Source organism: Danio rerio, chromosome 7 (assembly GCF_049306965.1).
Source record: "Danio rerio strain Tuebingen ecotype United States chromosome 7, GRCz12tu, whole genome shotgun sequence".
Lineage (NCBI taxonomy): Eukaryota > Metazoa > Chordata > Actinopteri > Cypriniformes > Danionidae > Danio > Danio rerio.
This window is the reverse complement of record NC_133182.1, coordinates 78,400,001-78,426,585: the sequence shown is the minus strand read 5'-3', so window position 1 is coordinate 78,426,585 and position 26,585 is coordinate 78,400,001. Positions and strand designations below refer to the sequence as shown.

At 39.9% G+C, this 26,585-nt stretch overlaps 1 protein-coding gene across 28 annotated transcripts in view; it reads left to right on the top strand.

Annotated features, from left to right (window-relative positions):
- Nucleotides 1-3,534: 3,534 nt before the first annotated feature.
- mpdz (multiple PDZ domain crumbs cell polarity complex component) overlaps nt 3,535-26,585 on the top strand; it is a 109,042-nt gene continuing 85,991 nt past the window's right edge. For all 28 annotated transcript variants that reach the window (XM_073907648.1, XM_073907645.1, XM_073907637.1 and 25 more), the window contains exons 1-4: nt 3,535-3,611; nt 10,730-10,792; nt 14,572-14,741; nt 26,544-26,585. The exon at nt 26,544-26,585 is cut by the window's right edge and continues 69 nt beyond it. In XM_073907648.1, the coding sequence (XP_073763749.1) occupies nt 10,777-10,792; nt 14,572-14,741; nt 26,544-26,585 (228 nt within the window). In that variant the 5' untranslated portion in view covers nt 3,535-3,611; nt 10,730-10,776. The remainder of the gene's footprint in view (nt 3,612-10,729; nt 10,793-14,571; nt 14,742-26,543) is intronic.

Sequence of the window (26,585 nt, the reverse complement as noted above, 5' to 3'; positions counted from 1 at the left end):
TGTCTTCTAAATTAAACAATTTGATGAATGATTTACAGACCTGTGTTGTAGGTTCAGTTCCAATATGTTCTGCAATATTGTTTACAGTTGTGCCCAGCTCTACCCAAAGAAAGTTTATGTTTGTTGTAAATAAGGGTGTATTTATTCTTTTGCACATTGCTGTGAATAAATTAGAATTGCAACGAGCATATACAGTAAAAGTGTGAAACATACATATTCACTGTCTTGTACTCAGATACCTCACTCAATGCAGTGATGTCTAACTTTGCTGTAGTTTTCAAATTGCTCTGCAAATAGTGCAAATAGTGCAAATAGACTTGAGCATTTTCAGGAAGTGTCACCAACATCTGACTTTTTTGCATTGAAAAAATTAGTGTAAAACTGAGAGTGTAAAATGAGAGTAAACTGTCATAATGAAAACATGACAAAGCCATTTGACTATCTTGTTCATAAACAATGGTGTCAGGACTTTACATTTTGATGACACTGAGACTTTGATTGACATCAATACTTGCTTTTGAGGAAGGAACTATCCATTTTGAGCATGTGACGCGCTTTTGCAGGTTATCATCCAGGTTTTGCTGTTTGTACTAATTGTTTTGAGAAATGCAATAACTGTTGTGCAGAAATGCACTGGTGTTATGAGAAATGCACCAAAGCGATCGAGAAAAACTGTAAAAGCAATAAAATATCTTCATCTACACTAAAAAGTGTTTAAAACGTGAGTAAACCCATTGCATTAAATGTATTAAGTAAATGAATTATGTGCATAATTTAAAAAAATTAAGTTAAAGGAAACAGTTACAACAGAATTGCTTACATTTTTTGCAATTTTAGCACAATTGCTTACAAGAACTTATTTATTAAGCTGCTTTGACACTATTTTAAAGGCGCTATAGAAATAAAGATGAATTGAACTGAATGTTAATACTTTTTAAAATACTTTTGCACCTTTAAGCAAGTAACTTGTGTGACAGAAATAATTTAATAACATGTAATGTCATTTTTATCAGTCATTACTGGATGATGCATTGGCAAGAACACAAAAGCAGATATTTTGAAGAATGTTGAAATCAGGTAACCATTGACTTCCATAGTATAGAAAAAAAAATGGAAGTCAATTGTCAAATATTGTGGAAGTCAATGGTAACAAGTTTTCAACATTTTTCAAATTATCTCCTTTTGTAAAAATGTAATATTCATAATTCGGTTTTAATTAAATGGCAAAGCAATTTATGAGTTCTCCACAAAAAAAATAATAATAATAAATAATAATTAACATAATAACATAATAAACATAATAACATAATAAACAACCAGCAATGGAATTAGTTATCACAATATAGTGATGACCGGGCACCTTTGGCATCCTCAGTCTGACACATAAGATGCTTGACCATGCTTCAGATGTTGACGCCTTTGGGGTGAGAATGGGTTGTAATATAAAAAGCTGATGATGTAACACTGATTGAAAGTGTATAGCAACATGATGTGTGAGCGGACTGTGAATCGATTTTTAAAGTAGGGAGAGAGATAGTGAGAGAGAACCTAATTAGTTATGATATTCCCTCAATGTCCTAATTAGTCATCCTGACACTGAAATTAAAAACAGGAACGTTATGTCCGATCAGACGTCTTTGATGAATAGTCCTGCTGGTTTTCTTGGGTTTTATATGTGCAGGTCACATCTGCTAACATGCTCATCACTGGAAATAAACATCCTGTGAAAATATTGTATTCAAAATGAAGTGTAAACCTCTGATATGAACTGATTAGACTAGTTTTATACAGTAAAATGAGAGTCTAAAATTAAAATAAAGCACAGTGGAAAACCTTTAACATCTCTAAAATCTTTCCAATCCACAAAACATACTTTAGATTATTGAAATATTCTTCATATTATTATTATAAATATTATTTTAAGAAGCAATTTTTTTTAAAGATTGTAGTTTTTTGTGTTACTTATAATTTATTTAGAATTATTTGCTAGATAGATAGATACATGGATAGATAGATAGATAGATAGATAGATAGATAGATAGATAGATAGATAGATAGATAGATAGATAGATAGATAGATAGATAGATAGATAGATAGATAGATAGATAGATAGATAGATAGATAGATAGATAGATAGATAGATAGATAGATAGATAGATAGATAGATAGATAGATAGATAGATAGATAGATGGATGGATGGATGGATGGATGGATAGATAGATAGATAGATAGATAGATAGATAGATAGATAGATAGATAGATAGATAGATAGATGGATAGATAGATAGATAGATAGATAGATAGATGATGGATGGATGGATGGATGGATGGATGGATGGATGGATGGATGGATGGATGGATGGATGGATGGATGGATGGATGGATGAGATGGATGGATGGATGTATTGGATGGATAGATAGATAGATAGATAGATAGATAGATAGATAGATAGATAGATAGATAGATAGATAGATAGATAGATAGATAGATAGATAGATAGATAGATAGATAGATAGATAGATAGATAGATAGATAGATAGATAGATAGATAGATAGATAGATGATGGATGGATGGATGGATGGATGGATGAGATGGATGGATTAATGGATGTATTGGATGGATGGATGGATGGATGGATGGATGGATGGATGGATGGATAGATAGATAGATTGATAGATAGATAGATAGATAGATAGATAGATAGATAGATAGATAGATAGATAGATAGATAGATAGATAGATAGATAGATAGATAGATAGATAGATAGATAGATAGATAGATAGATAGATAGCAGAATGTTTTGCTTTTGTGAATTACCAATGTTTATTATATTCTATTAATCCAAAAACATGTATACTTAACTCGCTGAAATAATGGTAAAGATTAAAAAGTGGCGACTAAGCCTGTAAATGAAGCAAAATTACGAAAATATACATTTAAATTGTATGTATATATATATATTTATATATATATATATATATATATATATATATATATATATATATATATATATATATATATATATATATATATATATAAATAAATTTAAAAAGTACAGTATAAACCCCCTTAAAGTAATGTTACAGGCACAGTTCACCCAAAAATAAAAATGGTCAACATTCGCTCGCCCTCCACTTGTTCCAAGTGTATTTCTTCTGTTAGCAAGCAAATAAAATGGGAAAAACCAAAACACTGTCGCTGGTTACAGGTTTCCAGTTCATAAGAAACTCAAACAGCATTGGAACAAATAAATGGTGAGTAAATATGGCAGAATTTTCAGTTTTTGGTGAACCTTCAATGTTTTCGAGTTTAACCTGCAGCCATGATGACGACACATTTTCCCGCCTATCTTATCGGCCATTTGATTTTTGTTGCCTGCATGAAATAAAACTGCCTCAGGCTTCTGTTTTATTTTATTACAGGGCAGTTTTCTAGTCAGGTTTTCAGTTTTGCAGGAGCTCAGTGGTCACGGCAGCCACGGAGCGGCGCAGTGTGTGTGTGTGTGTGTGTATGTGTGCGGGGCGGCTCCAGTTTCAAACACAGCGCCCATCTTTAACACAACTCAACCGGACAGACTGCGTCCCGTGTCGAATTCCCGCCGCTCATGTAAGTAATTCTCTTCAGAACTCCGCATTCTGTGTGTTCGCCGCGGTGTCTTTGATGTTTGGATACATTGTATCAATCCGCGCTTTTCTTGGAATGCAACAATGTGGCGCGCGCATCATAGATGCTTTGATGACCGCCGCTCGTGTGTCTGTGTACTAATATCGCTTCATGCGCTCCGTTTGCTCCGTTTTGTAAACTTTTCTCGTCGTGTTTTCGCGTCAGCCGCCTGTTGCTTCACTGCTGCTCGGTAGGAAAAGCGGATTTTATTCCCGACGGGCCTGCGGACACAAAGAGATCAGCGAGTAACGGGGCACGCGTTATCTGACACACTCTAATGTCCCAAACACGCACTTTTAGCAAACATTATGCTACATAATGAGCATGTTACATGCTTAAGTGACGCACTCTATGTGGATTTTGTTGTTTTGCTTCATTTTAGATCCGTATTTGCGTTACATTATGTTAATTATGGTGTTTGAATTAAAGATGATTCGATCAAAGAGTAAATAAACAAATAAAGTTATTCCAACTGTCGATATGACCTCAAAGTTTATCTCACTTGTCACAATTTTCACCAGCAGCAACAAATGTCGCTAAAGTTAGCGTACTTGGTTACCAAGGAGACGAGTGTGTCAGTGACGAGCAGGAGATATGAGACATGAAGCAAATCAATGTAAAGGAAAATACATTTGAATGTATGCGTTTATATTGGTTGTTCTTACCAGTACATATGTAACATCCTTAAATCATGTACAATTTTGAAGTTTTAAAGTGCATTTTGACATTAAATTATAGCTTATAGTTTGCAGTCCAAACACTTGAGCTATAGGATAGAGGTAAAGTTGGTTTTATATTCGCACATTCGTTCATTTAGAAGTCTCTATATTGTTTACCATGTTACTTTGAATATTCGATCGAAATTAGCATGCAAGTATGACTTGAAAACAACATTAACACGGTTTAATTGACTTTGAACAATGATGTACTTTGATAGTCATTTGCTGCTAATATGATTTCACTATTTAAAGTTTGCAAATAATACTTTAATAAAATTGTATTATTAAGGGGAAAGTCCGAATGTGTGAATATAAAACCAACTTAACCTCTATCGCTATACTCAGGGGCTGATTTAACCAATAAGCAAGGTAATCGGTCACCCCAATAAAAACCTAGAAGTATAGATTATACCTATAACTTATATTTAACATTGTTAGATAGATAGATAGATAGATAGATAGATAGATAGATAGATAGATAGATAGATTATCTATATTCTGTTAATCCGAAAACATGTATACTTCACTTGCTGAAATAATGGTAAATATTAAAATGAGGAAACTATTCCTGTAAATGAAGCAAAATGACCAAAACTTATATTTAAATTGCATACACACACACACACACACACACACACACACACACACACACATATATATATATATATATATATATATATATATATATATATATATATATATATATATATATATGTATATATATATATATATATAACATTGTTTTAGTGTATGGTAGTGTATGGTGAGAGTCTAACAAGTACGATTTTAATGTGATTATTACAACTACACAAATTTGTCCCCCATCCTGAATCATGGAGCAGTCCAGCAGTCAAATCAGGTAAAGGTTGAGTTTTAAAAACAAAATAGTTTATTTATTATTCTTTAGATGTGAATCAATTTTAAGAAACCACATAATTTAAAATATAGAGATTGTAATAAGACGACATGAAGAAAAGGAGAGAGAAAAAATACATATATAAATGTACAAAGGGTGCATACAAGACTGTTTGGCCCCTTGGCTGGAATTGCTTAGGGCCCCCAAATCAATAAGGGCGCACTCACACTATGCTATCCGAGCCGTGCTCAGGCACATTTCCTGCTTCGTTTGAGAAGTGTGAGTACTCTCAATCAGGCTCAGGTATGGTACAGTTGGCCTACAGTTGGAAGATGTTCACTTGGGCTTTGGCTTCAGTTTTGGGCTCAGGCACGCTTTGCAGTGTGAGTGAGTAATCATCCTTACTGTTCAATGAATGCAAACTGTCGTAAATTATTAAAGACACAAACCCCTCACTGCACCACAGCTGCACCTTCAGCAAACCTCCTAATTCCTGCAGCACGAGGACTTTATGATTGTTTATGAGCGTCAAAAGTGGCTAATCTGTTCGGTGAAATATTTGACTGCGTGTCACCGCATATCAAACAACTAAAAATAATACAAAACCATATACTGTAACTAAGGGCCTACTCACACTATGCCATCCGTACCGTGCCCATGCCCGTTTCCCAGATCGTTTGAGAAGTGTGAGTGCGCTGAATCGGGCTCAAGCACGGTTCACTTGGCGGCCCTGGCCCGGTTGGAAGAGGTGTGCCTGAGCCCGGTTCACTTGGGCTTTGGCACGGTACGCTTGTGTGTGAGTGCAAAACGCACCAAAGCCCGAAAAACTGAAGGCGAGATGTGACTTTTAAGGGGCCGTTTCATATGGATTTATTAATAATTTTTACAGTTCAGTGAACGCAAACTGCCGTAGTTTATTAAAGACGCAAACCCCTCACTGCACGACAGCTGCACCTTCAGCAGACCTCCTCATTCCTGCAGCACGAGAGCTTTATGATTGTTTATGAGTGCCAAAAGTGGCGGATCTGTACGGCGAAATATCTGACTGTGTCATCGCATCCCTAAGGACTGTTTGGCGAAATATTTGACGGCATATCAAACGACTGAAACGATATAACTAGAGAAATCTCCACTGTGCTGCTGAGTGAGAGAGCGCTTCTCACTGAACAGCGCTGCAGCGATGACGTAAGCGTGCTGAGGCCTGTTTGTGGTGTGAGCGCGGGCCGTCGGGGGAGACGGGAGGGGGGACAAGCGTGCTTTGGCCCGGTTCGAGGCAACTGTACCTAGTGTGAGTACGGCCTTAAGCAATCTCTACTGTGCTGAGAGAGAGCGCTTCTCTGTTAAACTGAGCAGTCGCATCATCAATGATGTAAGCTTGCTCAGGTCCGGTTGGTAAAAATGGCTAGAGATGAATTGAATAAGCTAAATTGGCCATAGTGTATGAGTGTGAATGAGTGTGTATGGATGTTTCCCAGTACTGGGTTGCAGCTGAAGGGCATCCGCTGTGTAAAACATATGCTGGATAAGTGGGCGGTTCATTCCGCTGTGATGACCTCAGTGAAGTGAGGGACTAAGCCGAAGGAAAATGAATAAATGAATGAATGAAAAGCTCATTCATATGAGGCCCATTTCTGTGACTCAGCGTTTATTTGCATTGTTTGTCCATCGTATTGTTGATAATGTCAGTCAGTGAGTTCATTTATCTCACATCTTCACTTAATGTCTGTAATTGTCTCAAATAGTAGAGTTTTGAAGCAGTCTGGAGACCATTTTTTGCTCTCTTTATCAGACGAAAATGTTTCCAACAGCTGTTGAGGGAACGGGGTGTGTTTAATATGCAGATGACATGCCAGAGACATCTGCGTGACTACAAATAGGGACATTTCATTCCTTACACAAGTATTGAAACACTACTTTTTGCTAATGTAGTATTGATCTATTTTGGGGGGCGTCACGGTGGCACAGTGAGTAGCACCATGACCTCACAGCAAAAAGGTCACTGGTTCGAGCCTCAGCTGGGTCAGTTGGCGTTTCTGTGTGGAGTTTGCATGTTCTCCCCGTGTTGGCGTGGGTTTCCTGCGGGTGCTCCGGTTTCCCCCACAGTCCAAACACATGCACTATAGGGGAATTGGGTAAGCTAAATTGTCTGTAGTGTATCAGTGTGTATGGGTGTTTCCCAGTGTTGGGTTGCAGCTGAAAGGCAATCAGCTGCATAAAACATATGCTGGATAAGTTGCCGGTTCATTCTGCTGTGGTGACCCCAGATTAATAAAGTGACCAAGCCGAAAAGGAAATGAATGGATCTATTTTTGGTGGGGGGTTTGCGTGCATGATTTGTTGTTGTTTTCAGAAATGGTTTGCACGTTTTCTTGCTCTTGTAGAGTTATGTCACTGGACTACAGTATATGTGAAGGAAGGAAAGACTTGATCTTCTTGTTTAGCTTCTTGCTCTAGATGTCACCGCCAACATTAATTAAAACCGCAGGGAAGCGTCACAGGACGAAGTTAATCCTCACGTAAGAGCATTAGCCTGTTTGAAGACAGCAGTCAGGCTAATGTATAGAGGGCATTGAGAGCAGAGGAGAGTACAGCAGTCAGTCTTAAGTTAATACTGTGTTCTGGACATGGGGTGGCTTCCCGGTTAGCGATGTCGCCTCACAGCAAGAAGATCACTGGTTTGAGTTCCAGCTAAGTCAGTTGGCATTTCTGTGTGGAGTTTGCATGTTCTCCCTGTGTTGGTGTGGGTATTCGGTTGCTCCGGGTTTCCCCCACAGTCCAAACACATGCGCTATAGGCAGGGCCGGCCCTGTACATTTGGGGGACCTAAGCAGAATCATTTTGAGGCCTTACCTTACTCTAAATCAGGGGTCACCAATCTCGGTCCTGGAGGGCCGGTGTCCCTCCAGGGTTTAGCTCCAACTTGCCTCAACACACCTGCCTGGGTGTTTAAAGTATACCTAGTAAGACCTTGATTAGCTTGTTCAGGTGTGTTTGATTAAGGTTGGAGCTAAAATCTGCAGGACACCGACCCTCCAGGAGCAAGTTTGGTGATCCCTGCTCTAAATAGTGGAGTATTGCCATTGCAAATCAGCCCACAATGATTACATTGCTTATTAAATACAATCATTGAAACAAAAAAGTAAAGCCTGATTTCTTCTACTTAATAACTGTCTGGATGACTGTGACATTCGAAAGCAGCACTGTTTTTGTCAACTAGCAGCTTCAAAAATGAAGACACCAGAGATTTCTACTTTGCATCCTTCTGGAACATTTAAAACATACTCTATTAACCAGTTAAACTCTGTGACGTCATCGACTTTCACTATAAGATTTAAAGGGCTAGCATTGCACCAGACCCCCGTAAGTGGTTTCGTTTGAAAGTGTAGAATCTATATTTTATGCACATATGCATCACTTTGGTTTTTATTCTACTGTACAAAAGTTGGGTATTGAACATTGGTTCATTTTCATATTTTTCATTTGACACATGTACAAGTTATAGCTCAAATGAAAGCTCTTGCCGGTGCTCATACGGTTCTAGCATTCTTTTACTGAATTATATTCACATATCAAACAGTTGCTGAATGAATCGTGGTGTTTCCATGGTGCAGAAGTGAAAACAATACATTCATGATCAATAAGCAGCCCCAGATAGCACAGACAGCTGTCATCTCTCACCTTATGCTGTGCGCTTCAGGGCCATTCTCCTCTGTTTTTGAGGTGATGTGCATAAGTAATCCTTTTATATGTCTGACGTGCTCCAAACACAGTGAATTATGTTTGATCAAACAAAACAATAGTGAAATATGGAAACAATGATCGCTCCCTGTGGCTTGTACAGCACCTCTCATCAGCTGGAATATAATAACTTTTGCACAGATTATGGTGGAGACATTTCTCTTTGATCCTATGATTACAGACATGTGCAGAGACCACCAACATTAATTACAGCACGCTAGACCACACACAACCTAAAAGCTACACTTTCACATTTGAGTTTATAAAAAAAATGCAAAAAGCTCCTCTTTTTAGGTGTTTATTATAACACAGACGACATATACAGTTATTTTAAACACTTTTAATAGTGTTTTATGAAAATTCAAAGGGTTTTCTTTAAAATGATACCAAATTTGTGCATTTACACCTCTGAATGTGAGGGTGACGCAGTGGCGCAGTGCACCTCATAGCAAGAAGGTCGCTGGGTCGCTGGTTCGAGCCTCGGCTCAGTGCCTCGTTTCTGTGTGGAGTTTGCATGTTCTCCCTGTGTTTGCGTGGGTTTTCTCCGGGTGCTCCGGTTTCCCCCACAGTCCAAAGACATGCGGTACAGGTGAATTGGGTAGGCTAAATTGTCCGTAGTGTGTGTGTGTGTGTGTAAATGTGTGTGTGGATGTTTCCCAGAGATGGGTTGCGGCTTGAAGGGCATCTGCTGCGTAAAAACTTGCTGGATAAGTTGGCGGTTCATTCCGCTGTGGCGACCCCGGAATAATAAAGGGACTAAGCCGACTAGACAATGAATGAAGAAGACCTCTGCATGTGGATTTGGGAAGCTTTTAAATTTGGGTAGGCAAAATCCAGGCGGAAATCCCAAAATAACAGCAGAGTTTAAGTGGTTGATTTTTATAAATTCCAAAAGCAAAAAACTTTGTACAATAATTAGCCAAAAGTGAAAATGCATTACTAATAGAATAAAACAGAATTAATAAAATCTAATTTCTGAACCCATTAAAAACTCCAAAATTACACGATGCAAAGACTGATCCACAAATAATCAATAAGCATACAGTAAAGTAAATATTAAAAAACATTAATATGAAAAACAAATAAGAAAAAGGGAAGCAGCAAAAATAGGAGGATTGATGAACTATTCTGGCTGTAGTGTATGTGTGAATGAGTGTGTATGGGTGTTTCCCACTTCTGGATTGCAACCGGAAGGGCATCCGCTGAGTAAAACACATGGATAAGTTGGCGGTTCATTCTGCTGTGGCAACCTCTGATGAATAAAGAGACAAAGCTGAAGGAAAACGAATGAATACTATAGTATTTCAGTTCACAGTACTTTACTGTGATTGAGTGTGGACCAGCAGAGCGTCTCTCGCTATATCAGTTCTCTGATAACACACACTGCAGACGCAGTCAAGACCTCTGATAGGAGAAGTTTATCTGAACACACGCTGGGCTGTTTCACATCTCCTCCTCCTCCCGGTGTGGCCGGTGATGATAAAAGCTCACATTAGTTTGCGCTTAAACCCACAATGGCAGCTTTTCACTGTAGTGCCATCGCCATGGGAACCACCAAAGCCCGTCTGCCCATGAGTCACATGACCACTCTGAGACGTGCAGATGCACAGATCACAACTCTGCAAGCTAGAGCTCATTCAGAAACGTTCAATGATGATGTTTTTATTATTTAGGGCTGGGCAGTATGATGTTACACTACAGCTGAAGTCAAAATGATGAGCCCTCCTGTGTAAATGTGTTGATTTCAGACATGACGTGAAGTCCTGCTAATGAGGAGAGACCAACGAAGCACAAGATGATCGAAACGATGGGTGAGTTGATTTATTGATCTCGTATTATTTTTACTGTTTGCTGGTTTCTGTTCAAAGTGCTGAAGGTAAGCCTGCCTTTTATAATTCTGCACACCATTGATATGTTCAGTAACCGCAGCAGAACTGCACAATAAAGAATACCGAAAGTCAGAGTGTTTGAGTGTGTGTGAAAGTTTGCTGGGAGCCGCAGGTTGTGTGTGATTGTTAGCTTTAGTCTGAGGATGGAAATGCCCTGCAGGCCAAAGCTCCTCTAATGTGCAATAGTGTACACTCGCCGGCCACTTTATTAGGTACACCTGTCCAACTGTTTGCTAACGCAAATTTCTAATCAGCCAATCACATGGCAGCAACTCAATGCATTTAGTTATGCAGACATGATCAAGATGATCTGCTGCAGTTTAAAATGAGCATCAGAATGGGGAAGGAAGGGGATTTAAGTCACTTTGATTGTGGCAGGGTTGTTGCTGCCAGACGAGCTGGTCTGAGTATTTCAGAAACTGCTGATCTACTGGGATTTTCACGCACAACCATCTCTAGGGTTTAGAGAGAATGCTCCGACAAAGAGGAAATATCCAGTGAGCGCCAGTTCTGCCTTGTTGATGCCAGAGGTCAGAGGAGAATGGCCAGACTGGTTCCAGCTGATAGAAAGGCAACAGTAACTCAAATAAGCACTCGTCACAACCGAGCTCTGCAGAAGAGCATCTCTGAACACACAACACGGCCAACCTTGAGGCGGATGGGCTACAGCAGCAGAAGAGCACACCGGGTGCCGCTCCTGTCAGCTAAGAACAGGAAACTGAGGCTACAATTCACACAGACTCACCAAAACTGGACAACAGAAGATTGGAGAAACGTTGCTGCTCTGATGAGTCTCCATTTCTGCTGACACATTCAGATGCTCGGCTCACAATTTGGCATCAACAACATAAAAGCATGGATCATCCTGCCTTGTATCAGCGGTTCAGGCTGGTGGTGGTGTAATGGTGTGGGGGAGATTTTCTTGGCACACTTTGGGCTCATTAGTACCAATTGAGCATGGTGTCAACACCACAGCCTACCAGAGTATTGCTGCTGACCATGTCCATCCCTTTATGAGCACAGAGTCTCCATCTTCTGATGGCAGCAGGATAACACACCATGTCATAAAGCTCAATCATCTCAGACTGTTTTCTTAAACATGACAATGAGTTCACTGTACTCAAATGGCCTCCACAGTCACCAGATCTCAATCCAATAGAGCAGCTTTGGGATGTGGTGGAACGGGAGATTGGCATCATGGATGTGCAGCCGACAAATCTGCAGCGACTGTGTGATGCTATCATGTCAATATGGAGCAAAATCTCTGAGGAATATTTCCAGTAGCTTGTTGAATCTCTGCCACGAAGGACTAAGGCAGTTCTGAAGGCAAAAGGGGTCCAACAAGGTACTAGTAAGGTGTACCTAATAAAGTGGCCGGTTTGATCTGTAGCAGTTTCTGAAATACTCACCAGCTTGTCTGGCACCAACAACCATGCTACATTTAAAGTCACTTAAATCCCCTTCCTTCCCCATTCTGATGCTCGCTTTGAACAGCAGCAGATCGTCTTGACCATGTCTGCATGCCTAAATGCGTTGAGCTGCTGCCATGTGATTGGCTGATTAGACATTTGCGTTAACGAGCAGTTGGACAGGTGTACCTAATAAAGTGGCCGGTGAGTGTACATGCATATATATAATTTAACCGTACCCTACTTAGGAGGTTATAGACACTACTGGCACCAGTGCATAACTTACTGGACTGATGATATTCTTTTAAATATATCCCCGATCAAACAGACTAGTTTTTAATCCAGACCATCACATTAGATCTCTCCTCACAGCATGAATAAGTTCTCCTCACCGGTTTGTGAACTCTTCATTTTGTGAATATCTATTGTGAATTATTGACTTGTCTTTGGCTCAGGTTTGAGTGAGAGGAGTGTGTGCTGTAGCGTTTGTACCCATGAGGCTTCAGTGTGTGCGGTTAGAAGACAAAGCAGCTCCTCACGGCTGTGAAATCCTCCACAGAAAACACTGTGAAGATGAATGGATGCCGGCCCACTCTTCCCTCAATTATTTAAATGCTCCCTGAATGCTGAAGCGGATGATGTACCTGAGAGAGAGAGAGAGAGAGAGAGAGAGAGAGAGAGAGAGAGAGAGAGAGAGGGATGCAGACTGACAGATCAGTCAAACTTCAGTCAATGAGCAGAAACAGAAGCCTGTAGGAGCTGGAATAGTTGATGTGATTGGAAATCATCAGTGACCGTGATGCAGAGAGATTCATTACGTGTGTGTGTGTGTGCGCGAGTAAATGAGTGTGTGTGTCTGTATTTGTGTCTCTCAGTGTGTTTAAGTGTGTGTGTGTGTGTGTGTGTTTGTCTCTAAGAGTGTTTAAGTGTGTTTGTGTGTGTGTTTGTGTGTGCAAGTGAGTGTGTGTCCGTGTGTGCAACTAAATGCATGTTCAAAGTGTGTGTACATGTCTGTGTGTGTGTATTATTTATTCAGGTGCATGTGTTTAAAGGTGTATGTGTGTGTGTGTGTGTTTCTAATTGTGTTTAAGTGTGTTTGTGAGTGAGTGTGTGTTAAAGTGGGTGTAAATGAGTGTTTAAGTTTGTGTGTGTGTGAGTGTGTGTGTGTGTGTGTGTGTGTGTGTGTGTTTATGTGTGCACGTGAGTGATTTAAGTGCATGTTCAAATGCTCGTATGTGTGTGTACCTGTGTTTGTGTGTGTCTGTGTGTATTTGTTCAGGTGTGTGTGAAATAGTGTGTGTGTGTGTGTGTTTTTCTAAGTGTGTTTAAGTGTGTGTGTAAATGTGTGTTTAAGTGTGTTTGTATTTGCAAGTGAGTGTGTGCGTGTGTGTGTATGTGTGTAAGCGTGATTCAGTGTGTGTATTAGTTCAGGTGTGTGTGTTTAAGTGTGTGTGTGTGTGTGTGTGTGCGTGTGTGTATGTGTGTAAGCGTGATTCAGTGTGTGTTCAAATGCTTGTAGTTGTGTGTATTAGTTCAGGTGTGCGCGTTTAAGTGTGTGTGTGTGTGTATATATGTGTGTGTGTTTGCGTTTCTAATTTTGTTTAAGTGTGTGTAAGATGTGTGTGTAAGTGTGTGATTGTGTGCGAGTGTGTGTGTGTGCGCGTGTGATTAAATGCAAGTTCAAATAATTGTGTGTGTTTGTGTGTGTTTAAGGGTGTGTGTGTGTGTGTGTGTGTGTGTGTGTGTGTGTGTGTGTGTGTGTGTGTGTTTAAGTGTGTGTGTGTGTGTGTGTGTTTAAGGGTGTGTGTGTGTGTGTGTGTTTAAGGGTGTGTGTGTATGCGCGCGCGTGTGTGTGTGTATGTGTCAATGTGTGTGTTTGTTTTTCTTAGTGTATTAAAGTGTGTGTGGGTGTGTGGATCAGGGGGTTTTGTGTGTGTGTTTAAGTGCATGTACAAATGCTTGTGTGTGTGTGTGTGTGTTGGTATGTGTTTGTGTGTTTAAGTGTGTGTTTGTGACATATAATGACACAATAAGTATAATAACATGAGCATGACACAGCTATTACAAGGAGACGGAGACTTATGAGGACATTGCTAATGTCTCTATTTTTTAAAGGCTTCTAGATCATTCAGAATAAGTTGTTTCTGAAAGTTAATGAGTTTCCTGTAAAGGTTGGATTTAGGAATAGGGTTACTGTAAGGTGATAAAACACAGATTGCACATTCTACAAACAATGGAAACCTATGTAATGTCACCACAATTCACAAAAACAAATGTGTGTGTGTGTGACAGATACCCAGCGGTGCCTGCAGGCAGTGGAGAGGCTACAGTCTCGCTTGAAGGAGAAGGGAGCAGATGTTCCTGCGGAGGAGAAGCTGAATCTCCTGAAAGCCGTCCTGCAGAGTCCTCTGTTCCTCCAGATCCTCAGCCTGCAGAAATCAGTGCAGCATCTCAAGGAGCACGTAAGAAAACCCAACAATACACTGCTTTCATTTTGCGGCAGCAGGTCATGGACCATTTTCACAAGACAGTCATGATGAGTTTAACGGTTATCAGCTTCTAAAGTCCTTGAAAGTGTTTAATGTTTGGATTAACATACAATATTTTTAATATAATGTACTTAATAATCATAAAGTACTGCAGAACACTTGTGGTGCTCTTGAGGTGGGTACAGGTCAGGTTAGGGACAGGTTTGGTCTTCGCAGGCTCTTTGTGAATATGTACCATTGTATACATTTCTGTAGAGCGCGAATTATGTAGCCAGAGCTACGTATAGCTGCATTTCATCTTTAAAGGGCCATGAAATCCCCCTCTCTCAGCGGGGTGTTTTCACACCTCTAGTTTGGAAAAAGACAGGAAAGTGGGCGTGTCCAGCTCTGTTTAGGTAAGAGTGTGGGGGGAGGGAAAGGGGGAAGGGTTTGCATAAAAATGGGCAACCCAGGCTCATTCTGAAAACGTAGTCCAGCGGACGTTTCTGGAGACAGCGGAATCTCGGGAGGTACGTATTTGTGCTGTTTTTGTTTTCGCGAATCTGCGAGAGGCCGCTGTGCGCGTTTTTTCATATCTCAGACATCTCTCGCGAGTGCCGTTCGCGCCAACGCTGTTCTCGCGTCAACCCACCAGAGGCCGCTGTTTGACTGACCGAATGATTGACTGCGCGACCAGCCAATCGGCTGACCCACCCTCCTCCTTCCCTGAACCCAACCAGTTTTACCGGTTGACCCGGCCGCCCGCTCACTTCCCTAAACCCGAGCAACAATTTAGAAAAGCCGTCTAGAAAAAGTCTGTTTTTCGAATTTCACCACGTTCTCACCCTGTTATGAACTCGTTTGCTTTATTTTTTGGATTCTGTTTTTGTCTTACCTGGTTTCTGGAACCGCTCTTCCCCGGACTCAAACCCGGACGCCGTGGTCAACTCCTCCTCTCTGCATCTGAAGTCCGCCGACGCACACGATGAGCTGACTAGACAAACTGACTGCAGCAGGAAAGCCCTCCACACCGAGGTAAGCGGTCAGCCGGCAAGCGCGAAAGGGAACGGCGTCACACCGCCCCGTAGCGTTCGCTTAAAAAAATTAAATGCAGCCATACGTACCTCCCGGGACATATTTTGCGGTCTCCAGAAACGTCCACTGGACTACGTTTTCAGAATGAGCCTGGGTTGAAAATGGGAGTTTCGGTTTGGGCACGTGCTGATTTTCACAGTGGCAAAACAAACACAGATGCAGGGGAGAAAGACAGTGAACTGTGTTTACATGGACATCAGTAATCCAATTATTTGCCAAATTATTGATTTGTCAACTTTAGGTGCAGTTTGGCTCTTTTATTCAGAAACATTTCCCGCATGTCCCCCATGACAAACAAGATATTGGATGCAGGAATTGCTGGAGGAGTGTAGTTTTAATGCAATGTTTGATACCGCATGGCGTATGGGAGAAAAAACCCTCTGCATTTCTCTGTAACGTAGGGTGCGACGGCGGCCTGTTGTGGGTTTATGCAGCAAAAACAGTTGCAAATGGCACTCGCAAGAGAAATCAGATTTAAAAAGCGTACACAAAAACTATAAAAAACGTAGCTCCTAGGACTTAGTTGGCGCTCTCCGGATATGTATATAGGGGTACGTAATCAGAATGAGCCTGGGTTGGGTTTTACATATTTATTCATTCATTCGTTTTCCTTCGGCTTAGTTCCTTATTCATCAGAGGTCGCCACAGCAGAAAGAACTGCCAATTATTCCAGCATATGTTTTACATAGCAAATGCCCTTCCAGCTGCAACCCAGTACTGGGAAACACCCATACACACTCATTTACTCACACACTAACACACTACGGCCAATTTAGCTCATCAATTCCCCTATAGCGCATGTGCTTGAAATGTGCACCTGGAAGAAACCCATGCCAACACAGGGAGAACATGCAAACACTACATAGAAATGCCAACTGACCTAGCTGGGATGACCTTCTTGCTGCGAGGCGACAGTGCTAACCACCGAGACACTATGCCGCCTGTTTTACCTATCTAAAAATGTCAAATATATTGTTCCTAATGGGAAACTAATCGAATAAGCAAATGCATTTTATGAGCTGTTTTCCCTCATGGGGACCAAAAAAATGTCCCCACAAGGTCAAGAATTACTGATATTGCAATACTTAAATGATACAAGACACACACCCACACGCACAGAGAGAATATAATGAGCATGCGTGCTGTTGTTGTGTTTGAGTAAATGTCAGCTGTTGTGATGTTAATCTTACATTAACTGTGCATTGGCACGCCTTCACACTGCTTTAAATCTTCATCTCAGATGATTAGTGAAACCTCAAACAAGACAAATATTTGTGCGTAAGACAAAATCTTTATTAGTGATGGCGGATGAGCTGGCCAGATGTGGAGATTGTGTGTGTGTGTGAGAGAGAGAGAGTGCGTAAGTGAGTGAAAGTGTGTGTTGGCAGCCGCTCTGTCTGAAGTATGTGAGTTATGCAGAGGAGTAACAGAGGAATGGAGATTATCAGACCCAGCATGGCAACATGAAGGAATTGTGTGTAACCCAACATTTTTACAATGCACACAGTAAGACGTGATTAGTTACATACAGTGTAAAAATGCTGGGTTACACACAGTTCCTTCATGTTGTCCCAACACAAAGTTAAGTTAATTAGGTGCATCCCAAATCGCACACACATGCACTATTCTACATCATTTTGTAGTGTAAATAGTGTAATTAGTGCGTTCACACTGAAAACTCTAAAAATAATAAGTGCACTTTAATTACCCGGTTGCAAACCTGTCAACCCTCTTGTTTTTCCCGGGATTCTCCCGTATTTTACAGTTCTATCCCGCTATCATCCCGTAAAGGTATTTTCCTGTATTTCTCCCGTATTTTCTTTCTTTTTTTGCCTTTATTAGATAGGACAGTATTGAGACAGGAAGCGAAGTGGGAGAGAGAGAGGGTAGGGAAATGTCGTCGAGCCAGGATTCGAACTCGCGACGCCCTGACGTGCTACTGCACCATATATCGGCGCGCTAACCACTAGGCTATTGCGCCGACATTCTCCTGTATTTTCAGTCTTTCTCTGAACAGCCGAGCCTTCCTATACGCAACCCATACCGCCGAACCACCAGGGGTCGCCCTTGCTCTTAAACATTAGTCTGTTCTGTGCTTTCGCTTTGTTTAGAAATGAAAACACTTTTAAATAAACATTAAAAACGGCGCGATTCCCTTTCCTTTGATTACAGGTGTCGTCGCTCATCTTATAACGTTACAATCCTCAAAACAGTCATATAATGGTGCATGACTGTCAGCTGACGCGCTCCATAGGGATAAACAGATGCTGTTTCCCAAACGGATTCTGTACACGCGGATTTTGAAGCAGAGAGAAAATCTGGCTTTTGGGTGTGTTTTTTAACACACACATAATTAACAATAATGACATATAAAGATGTCGATATTGGTGTTTTTGTTTTCAAACACAAGTAATTTAGTCCTAAATGAGCGTGAAAGTTAGGAAAGCAGTTGAATGCTTTCATTATAATATTAGATGTGTGCATTTTTAAAGTGACAGCTCTTATTTATTGTAATAAAACCATCTTAATAAATGAGAGATTCATTGGTTGTTTTTTAATCAGAATGTTTAAGTTATAGAGTGGAGAAATGGCTAATGAGATTTGCTAGCTTTAGTCTATTTCATTATAATAGCTATTCATTTTAATAAGCTGAACGGTTTGCTAATGTATTTGGTGCTAATGTATATTATATTATTATTAAATTTAATTATATTTTATATTTTTAATGCTTATTTTTCTTTTGTTAATAATAATTTTAAAACATTTTACTGACCATTTAACTGTTTATTTACAATGAAACAGCTCCAAATGAACATATTTTGTAATTTGGGGATTTTGACAATGTTGACAGGTATGCCCGGTTGATGCACTTATTTAATCAGTAAAATGAAGTGTGTAATGATGGACACTTCATGCACTCAACGACCGCAGCTTTGCTCACGTAGTGGAAGGGGCGGAGCTATCAGGCGCAAAAGTTGGATTATTTCATTTATTTTGGATTGTGTGAGCGGGCGAGGCAGTGGCGCAGTAGGTAGTGCTGTCTCCTCACATCAAGAAGGTCGCTGGTTTGAGCTTCGGCTCAGTTGACATTTCTGTGTGGAGTTTGCATGTTCTCCCTGCATTCGCGTGGGTTTCCTCTGGGTGCTCCGGTTTCCCCCACAGTCCAAACACATGCGGTACAGGTGAATTGGGTTGGCTAAATTGTCCGTAGTGTATGGGTGGGTGTGTGATTGTGTGTGTGATGTTTCCCAGAGATGGGTTGCGGCTGGAAGGGCATCCGCTGCATAAAAACGTGCTGGATAAGTTGGCGGGTCATTTCGCTGTGGCGACCCCGGATTAATAAAGGGACTAAGCCGACAAGAAAATGAAATGAAATGATGATTGTGAGAGCAAAATTCTCCTACATGAGTGATTATAGCGCCTCGCGGTGGTGAATGCGGTAATATTCCTGGCGGGTATTATTTGTTAGTTTGGTTATTTATTTCACTAATATAGCAACCGTCAAGCGTCATCAGGGACACGGGTTGAATTTCCGCTTAGTAAAAAACCATTAGTGTTCTAATCGGGATGACACTACATGGATACTGTGCTGTTGAGTGTGTAAGTGCATAAGTGCAGTAGAGGTGTGAACCTATGCTGGTCTCATGGTTCGGTTCGGTTACGATTATCATGCCTTCGATCGGTTCCATTCGATATCTCGGTGCATCACGGTGCATTGACGATGCTTTCCATACACAGTGTTATATTTTAGGGGGGAGGCTGTAACAAGCTGTCTGTATAAACACACAGACACACAGCACCACACTGTCTCTCATTCACACACATACACAAACATAGACAGCAACAAACACACACACACCCACTTAAGCCCTCAGAACAGGGAGAGCTCACACTGAGCGGAGCGGAAAAACGAAAAAAACTAAAAAATAAGCACTTTTCCTATGGTCCCTTACTGAGAGCTCCTCTCAGCGCGAGCTCTCCCGGCTAAACACATATTGCGAGGGCTCAAATGGAGCAGTGCTCGTAATGTCGAGCGAAAAAGAAAGACAGAAACATAACCAGCTTTGTCTTTTTGTAGGAAACACACTTTAGATCTTTTTAGGGTAAGAGGTTTTTGAGTTATTGCCGTCTATCACTGAATGTGTCAGGAATATCGAAAACACAACCAACTGAACCGCGCTCTCGTCAGTACATAATAACCGGTTATGATTATTACTGAACCGATACCTTATTGTCCGCGTCTGCATCGCGGTGCACCGAAGAAACAATTAATTTTGACACCCCTAAAGTGCAGTGTATAGTGCTCCATTTGGGACGCAGCTAATTGTTTAAACTAATTTGGTTGGATTGAACATGAAATAATTAAGAATTGTGTTGATTCAGTTCATTTTAAATAAATAGTGTAAACAGGCAGCAGAGTGGATAAGTGCTAATTTACATTACCTGACTAAAGTCTTGTGGCCTATCTAAGGTTTAGGAACAGCAAATAATAAGTTGACTTCTAGTTGATGATTTGGTATCAGTTGTGGCTCATATGAAAGGCAAAGGCCTCTAGATGACGCTTATTTGAGCACAATAAACTCTGATCATGCCTTGATTTTGAATGATTTCATTAGGACAGTAAGATCTGGTTTATACTCGACGCGTCCGCTAGTTTGATTGATTGCATGCGACGAATGTGACGTCATCGCTGTGTTTGCGGAGGTTCGCTTTGGGTGTGCGTGACATGATTTCGGCTGGCGGAGTGCATGTTTTTTTTTTTAAGACTCGAGTAACAGTGCATGTGGCGCCGCGTTTCATTTGAGTTGAATATGAACCACTTTGAAGAGATTTTGTCTGAAACAGGTAAGACGTCTTTATGGTCCGTGATCATAGAGATAACCAGATGATCAATAATTCTTGGCTAGAAATTGCAACAGCCGTGGGAAAGGAGGAACGTTTTTGTTAAAAACCTGAGGGATGAGTTTGTGAAAGCCAAAAGATGCCATGGAAAAGGTGGAGACCCGGATACACAATTACTGAATCTGTGTTTCCCGCATAGGTTTTACACTGATGTATATGCTACAATTGTGTATTTAAAACAATTTAATATTTACAAAACTATAATGAAGTCGCAGAATTATTACTTTGATAACTGGGAAGGAATGTTTGATCCTGTCGGTTTACAGTATACTGATGGCCTGTTTCTCTAGGCTTTATTGGTGATTATGGTCAGGAATGTTGCACCATTATTGCCTTTTAGCATAACAAGAGGACAGACACTAGGCAGAGCTGTGGAGCTGGCTAAATCTAACAACACATCTGTATTTTATTTCGCAAGTGTACACTTTTTTTGCTTTTATTCTTGTAATACTAAAATATATTTGTAGAGTAACCCATGTTCTCTTGTCAATACTATTTTAATAAACTTTAATAAGTAAAACTGTCTGAGATATGAACAAAAGCAAGTGATGCATCAAAGTTTGATTTAAAAAATGTTGAATGGTTATAAAAATCCTTATAATCATTAAAATAATTTATAAAAACAAGACAAATATTTAGTTTAAAAATATTAAATGACATTGGTTTACAGTATTGACCTTGATCTAAAATGCGGAAGTGCGCCTGTTTTCGCGATTGTCTTAGAACTTCCGATTCAGTCGCCTATGATAGAAATGACTAGAAATAATAAACTGCAGAAAACGGTCAAACTGCCTGCTCTACAAACAAATGTTTGCATGACTACACAGACCAAGTAAAATAATATAATAAGAAAATATCAAATTGCAACATAAAGCAGCGTAACGAGCAGTTTTTAACATCAAAAAATGAATAGAAGTGAATGAGACCAGAAGTCTCGAGCCAAAAAGATTCAAATGGCAGCGCCCACTCGTCTGCGGAGATTAAGGTGAATACTGATGCCCTGTTTCTCTAGGCTTTATTGGTTCTAATGGTCAGGAATGTTGCACCATTATTGCCTTTTTAGCATAATAAGAGGACAGAAACTAGCTAGATAGTGATGTGTGAATTGTGGAGCGAGCTAAATCTAAAAAATAATAATAATAATTTAATAAAGTCATCTGGAATGACAAAGAAAGCGTTCAGCAGGACTCCCAGAGCTCATCAAGAGTCTTTGTGTTCATCTTCAACGCCTCTTCCTTCATCTTACCCCAGACATGCTCAACAATGTTCATATCTGGTGACTGGGCTGGCCAATCCTGGAGCAGCTTGACCTTCTCTGCTTTCAGGAGCTTTGATGTGGAGGCTGAAGTATGAGGAGCGCTCTCCTGCTGGAGAATTGTCCCTCTCCTGTGGTTTGTAATGTAATGGGCAAACCATGATTTCTCCTTCACCAAACTTGACTGATTTCTGTAAGGATGCTGGTTCCAGTAGGTCTTCTGCAGTGTTGGTGATGATTGGGATGCAGATCAGCAGATGATTCAGCAGAGAAATCCACCTTCTGACACTTTTAAACGATCAACTAGAAGTCCAGTTATTATTTCTTGCTCTTAAAACTCCAAGACAAGACTTTTGTCAGGTAGTGTGTACTTATTAGTTACCTAAAAGTGACAAGTAAACCCGTTGTAACTTGAAACGTTTAAGTTGATTTAATTTTAATAGTCATTCAAAGTGTTCCCCCTTTTTTAAAATAAAGTCAACTAGTCACTCTTTACAGTGTAGGGAGGTTTGTGTATCACAGTGAAGTAAACATCACGCTTGCATTATTAGAGCAGACTCCTTCAACAACCTGAGAAGAGCGTCTCTCGCTCTGTTTGCTCTGCGTTGCATTGTTGTTAATGCCAACTTCTGCGATGGCTGCCAGAATGCAGGAGCGAGCGAGAGAGAGAGAGACGCGAGTTCAAGTGTGAAGTGGAGCAGAAGTAATTTCTGAAATGCGAAGCAGCCAAACTGGAGGCCTAATCCTCTTACACGGGGAGACTAACAAACAGAGCTGACAGAGTTTTAGCGCGCGCTCAAAGCTTGTGCACGATCAGCAAGCGAGCCCAGAGTCTCCGCACTTAATCTGAAGGGCTTGTGGAAGACGTTTATGAACATCGGTGTTTACTGCCGCAGACTCGAGTGGCTGTAATAAAACCTGCAGAGAGAGTCGCGCTGACCCTCCTGCTGGAGTTTGTTAAAGGGACGGCTCACTAAAAATGATCAGCTTAAAAAGAATTGTAGTGAACGTGCACATTTGAAGGATGTCTTTAAAGACCTTACAGCTTTTAATAATATATTAATGACACAAATGATTGTATTTATTGGTCTTGCAGGTGCATTAAGTGTGTGTTTACATCGAAAAATTAATGGAAAAGTAGTGCACTGAAATGGAAAAGTAAGTTGTGTCTGAACACTTTGGAAAATGCACTTTTTAATTCTATATTATATGTATAAATCTATAAAATCATGTCGGATTTTACATTGAACAAATTTCATTTTCATTTATTCATTCCTTTTATTTTCGGCTTAGTCCCTTTATTAATCTGGGGACACCACAGTGGAATGAACCACCAACTTATCCAGCATATGTTTTACGCAGCGGATGCCCTTCCAGCTGCAACCCATCACTGCAAAACATCCATACACTCTCATTTACACTCATATACTACAGACAATTTAGCCTACCCAATTCGCCTGTATCGCATGTCTTTTGGACTGTGGAGGAACATGCAAACTCCACACTACTGACCCAGCTGAGGCTCGAACCAGCGACCTTCTCTCTGTAAAGCGACAGCACTACCTACTGCACCGCATCGCCGCATTTCATTTTGGTATATGTAAAATTTTAAGTGCACTTATATTTTTGATGCATTGACTAACATACTTAAGTATTAAAAATTATTTACACTTTATCTAAAAAATTCTGGGTTTTTGATGTAGACAAACTCAATGTTGATTTTTTTCCAATTAAATTATAATTAAATATATTAGAATTAAAGATTTTAGAATAATATTATTTGAATACAATATGTTTAGAGTGTAGTATTTAAAACTGGGCCTTATATATATTTATATACAGTGCATCCTGAAAGTATTGACAGCGTTTCACTTTTTAATTGTAAGTATATCATGACTTTTTTAAAGATGGAAACTAAATTTATTTTATTTTATTTTATTAATATCTCCTAAATGGCCTAATTGAACTAAGGACTAATCCTGGGTTAGTCTAAACCCTGTGGGCTCTATTTTGACGGTCCATGCGCAGAGCGCAAAACGCAGGGCGCAGACGCTTTCAGGGCGTGTCAGGACGCGTTTTGCTAATTTAAGGACGGGAAACCTGCTTTGTGACGTGGCGCATGATCTAAAGGGTTGAGTTTATTTTTTTAATGAGTTATAGGTGTGTTTTGAGAATAAACCAATCAGAGTCTCATCTCCCATTCCCTTTAAGAGCCAGCTGCGTCACACCAAGAGCGCATTCGCTATTTACAGGACGCAAAGTAAGTCTAAGTGGAAAAACTGAGCATTTCACAAGCAAACAGTTCACAGTTTATTAACAGAAAACAGTTAAACAGAGCATCTACTGCGTGAGAATGAGAGATAATGGATCACTTTCACTTTAACTCTTGTATAGGGAAACCTTTACACACAGACATCAATTAGTCTATAAATAAATACTTTTGTTTGTTAAGCGCAAATATTCGTTTCAAAACTATTTCTAAATTCAGTTCTAATTTCCAGCAAACGAATAAATGAATAATAAAAACAAAATGTGCTCAAAAACCTGAGTTATATCCTAAAACACATGCTGTGCAAATCCAAGCTTGTTTTTAATAAAACAAATATAAATATGGATATAATAAATAATACTGATAATAATAATAACATTATACAAAAGCAAATTGTTATGAATGAACAGAAAAAGCCTCCCGAGATGAAGAAGACATAAAAGCAGTGATTTTTCATATTTATGTAGGCTAGAAAATAATGTTTTGTAATATTTTAATCCTTTATATTTATATTCTATATCTATTATTATTATATCCTATATATATCCTTAGTATTTACATTTTTTCATATGTAAAGATATTTGCCTATTGCTCTCTTGTATGTATTAAGCAGTGTGTAAGCGAGGAGCAACTCTGCGCTGGAGTTTAGACCGGGTTAGTTTTGGTCTAATGCAAAATCTATTATAGTTTCTCAAAATAGCAACGCGCCAGCGGTCAGAACACCTTCCTTTTTAGACCAGAATGTCTATGGGCGCACAAATGAGCGCTAATGCATTTGCTATTTAAACAGCGTAGCGCAACGCCTCAAAACCACTCTTGCGCCAAGCTGAAACTACCAAAAGACTACTGCGCCGTGCCCTGCGCCACACTGCGCCGGGTGTATGATAGGGCCCTGTGTGTGCAGCCAGGCCTTAAATATTTTATCTTTCAATTCTAAATTGATTAACATACTACAATTTAAAATTCCAGTCATGCACTTTAGTTTGTTAGTCAGTGCATTGAAAGTATAATAAGTGTACAGTAATAAAAAATGAAAGAACAATATTAATTGTATATTTATTGTACTTTTTTTTTTTTAAGTATTTCAAAGTGCAATTTTTATGTGTCCCTAAACAATTATTAAGTAAACACATGAGGACTTTCACTTTTAAAATTATACTTCAGTGGATGGAAAAACATTCTGCAATTGAGGGTATATGCGGAAGCATGCTAATAGGACTTTGAATTTGCCAGTAACCTGGGTTAAGCGCTTCCGTTGAACTGTATGCCAATGCAAAACTCTGCGCATTTAAGGTCTGTTTCCTTTAAAAATCATCGATCTCCAATGCCTGAGTGATATCTGATATAAAGAGGGGCTCAGATTGTACAAGAAGCTCTGCTTTAATTTACATTTCCCCCGCCATGTCTTTATAATATGAGCATTTATTTTACCCCAGTATATTCAATGGAGCTTCTGCGCTAGCCTGCTGATTCTGACAGGCCCGTGCGAGCAAGCGGCTTTTTGTCTCGTTTTACACTTGAGCAACTAAATGAATGCCAAAGTTTATTTAACTGATTGTATTTTAATTACACTACAACATCGATGCTGTAAAAGGAACCGTATAAAATAAAAAAATCACAGATCACCGGAAGTTTATCAGTACGGGAAAAACACTAGCTCGGTATATATACCCTATTGCAATTAACATGCAATAATATTACATGTAATGTACGCTCAAATGTATTATTCATAGCATGGACAGAAATCACAGGTTGTTTAATACATCATTACGGAGATGCTCATGTGTAAAAGACACACAGGCACTGATATAATGGCAAAGAAAGAGCTGTAAATCACTAGAGTACAGATCTGTGAAACCAGGCTGGAAAGACAATGGTTTAATAAGCAATTAAAACCAACAACAAATGTTTTAAGGAAATGACTTAACACATGGCGATGTGAAGTGCATGTTATTTTTCTCACCGAGAGATGCTTTTTTTTGGGCGGTGGGTGCCGGGGTAATTGATGTGAAATGGTCTGCACTTCATCAGGAGTGTGCGCTGGAGTCGGGGAGGGAAATAAAAAGTTAATTAAGCAGCTCCTGAATGTAATGAAAAACATGTGTGCACAGATGGCTGGGAGGACAAATTATCAGCCGAAATTATCAAAACAAATGAGTTCTCCGCGCTCTTTCAAGGCTATTTATATATTCGGATGCGTCATGAAAGAAGTAAAGCGAAGTACTTGGAGCACACAAAGTGAGGAGGAATTTACATTTGTCGCTCTCTCTTGTAGACGCCGTGTGTTAGCTCCGATCTGAAGAGCAGCAATGAAGGG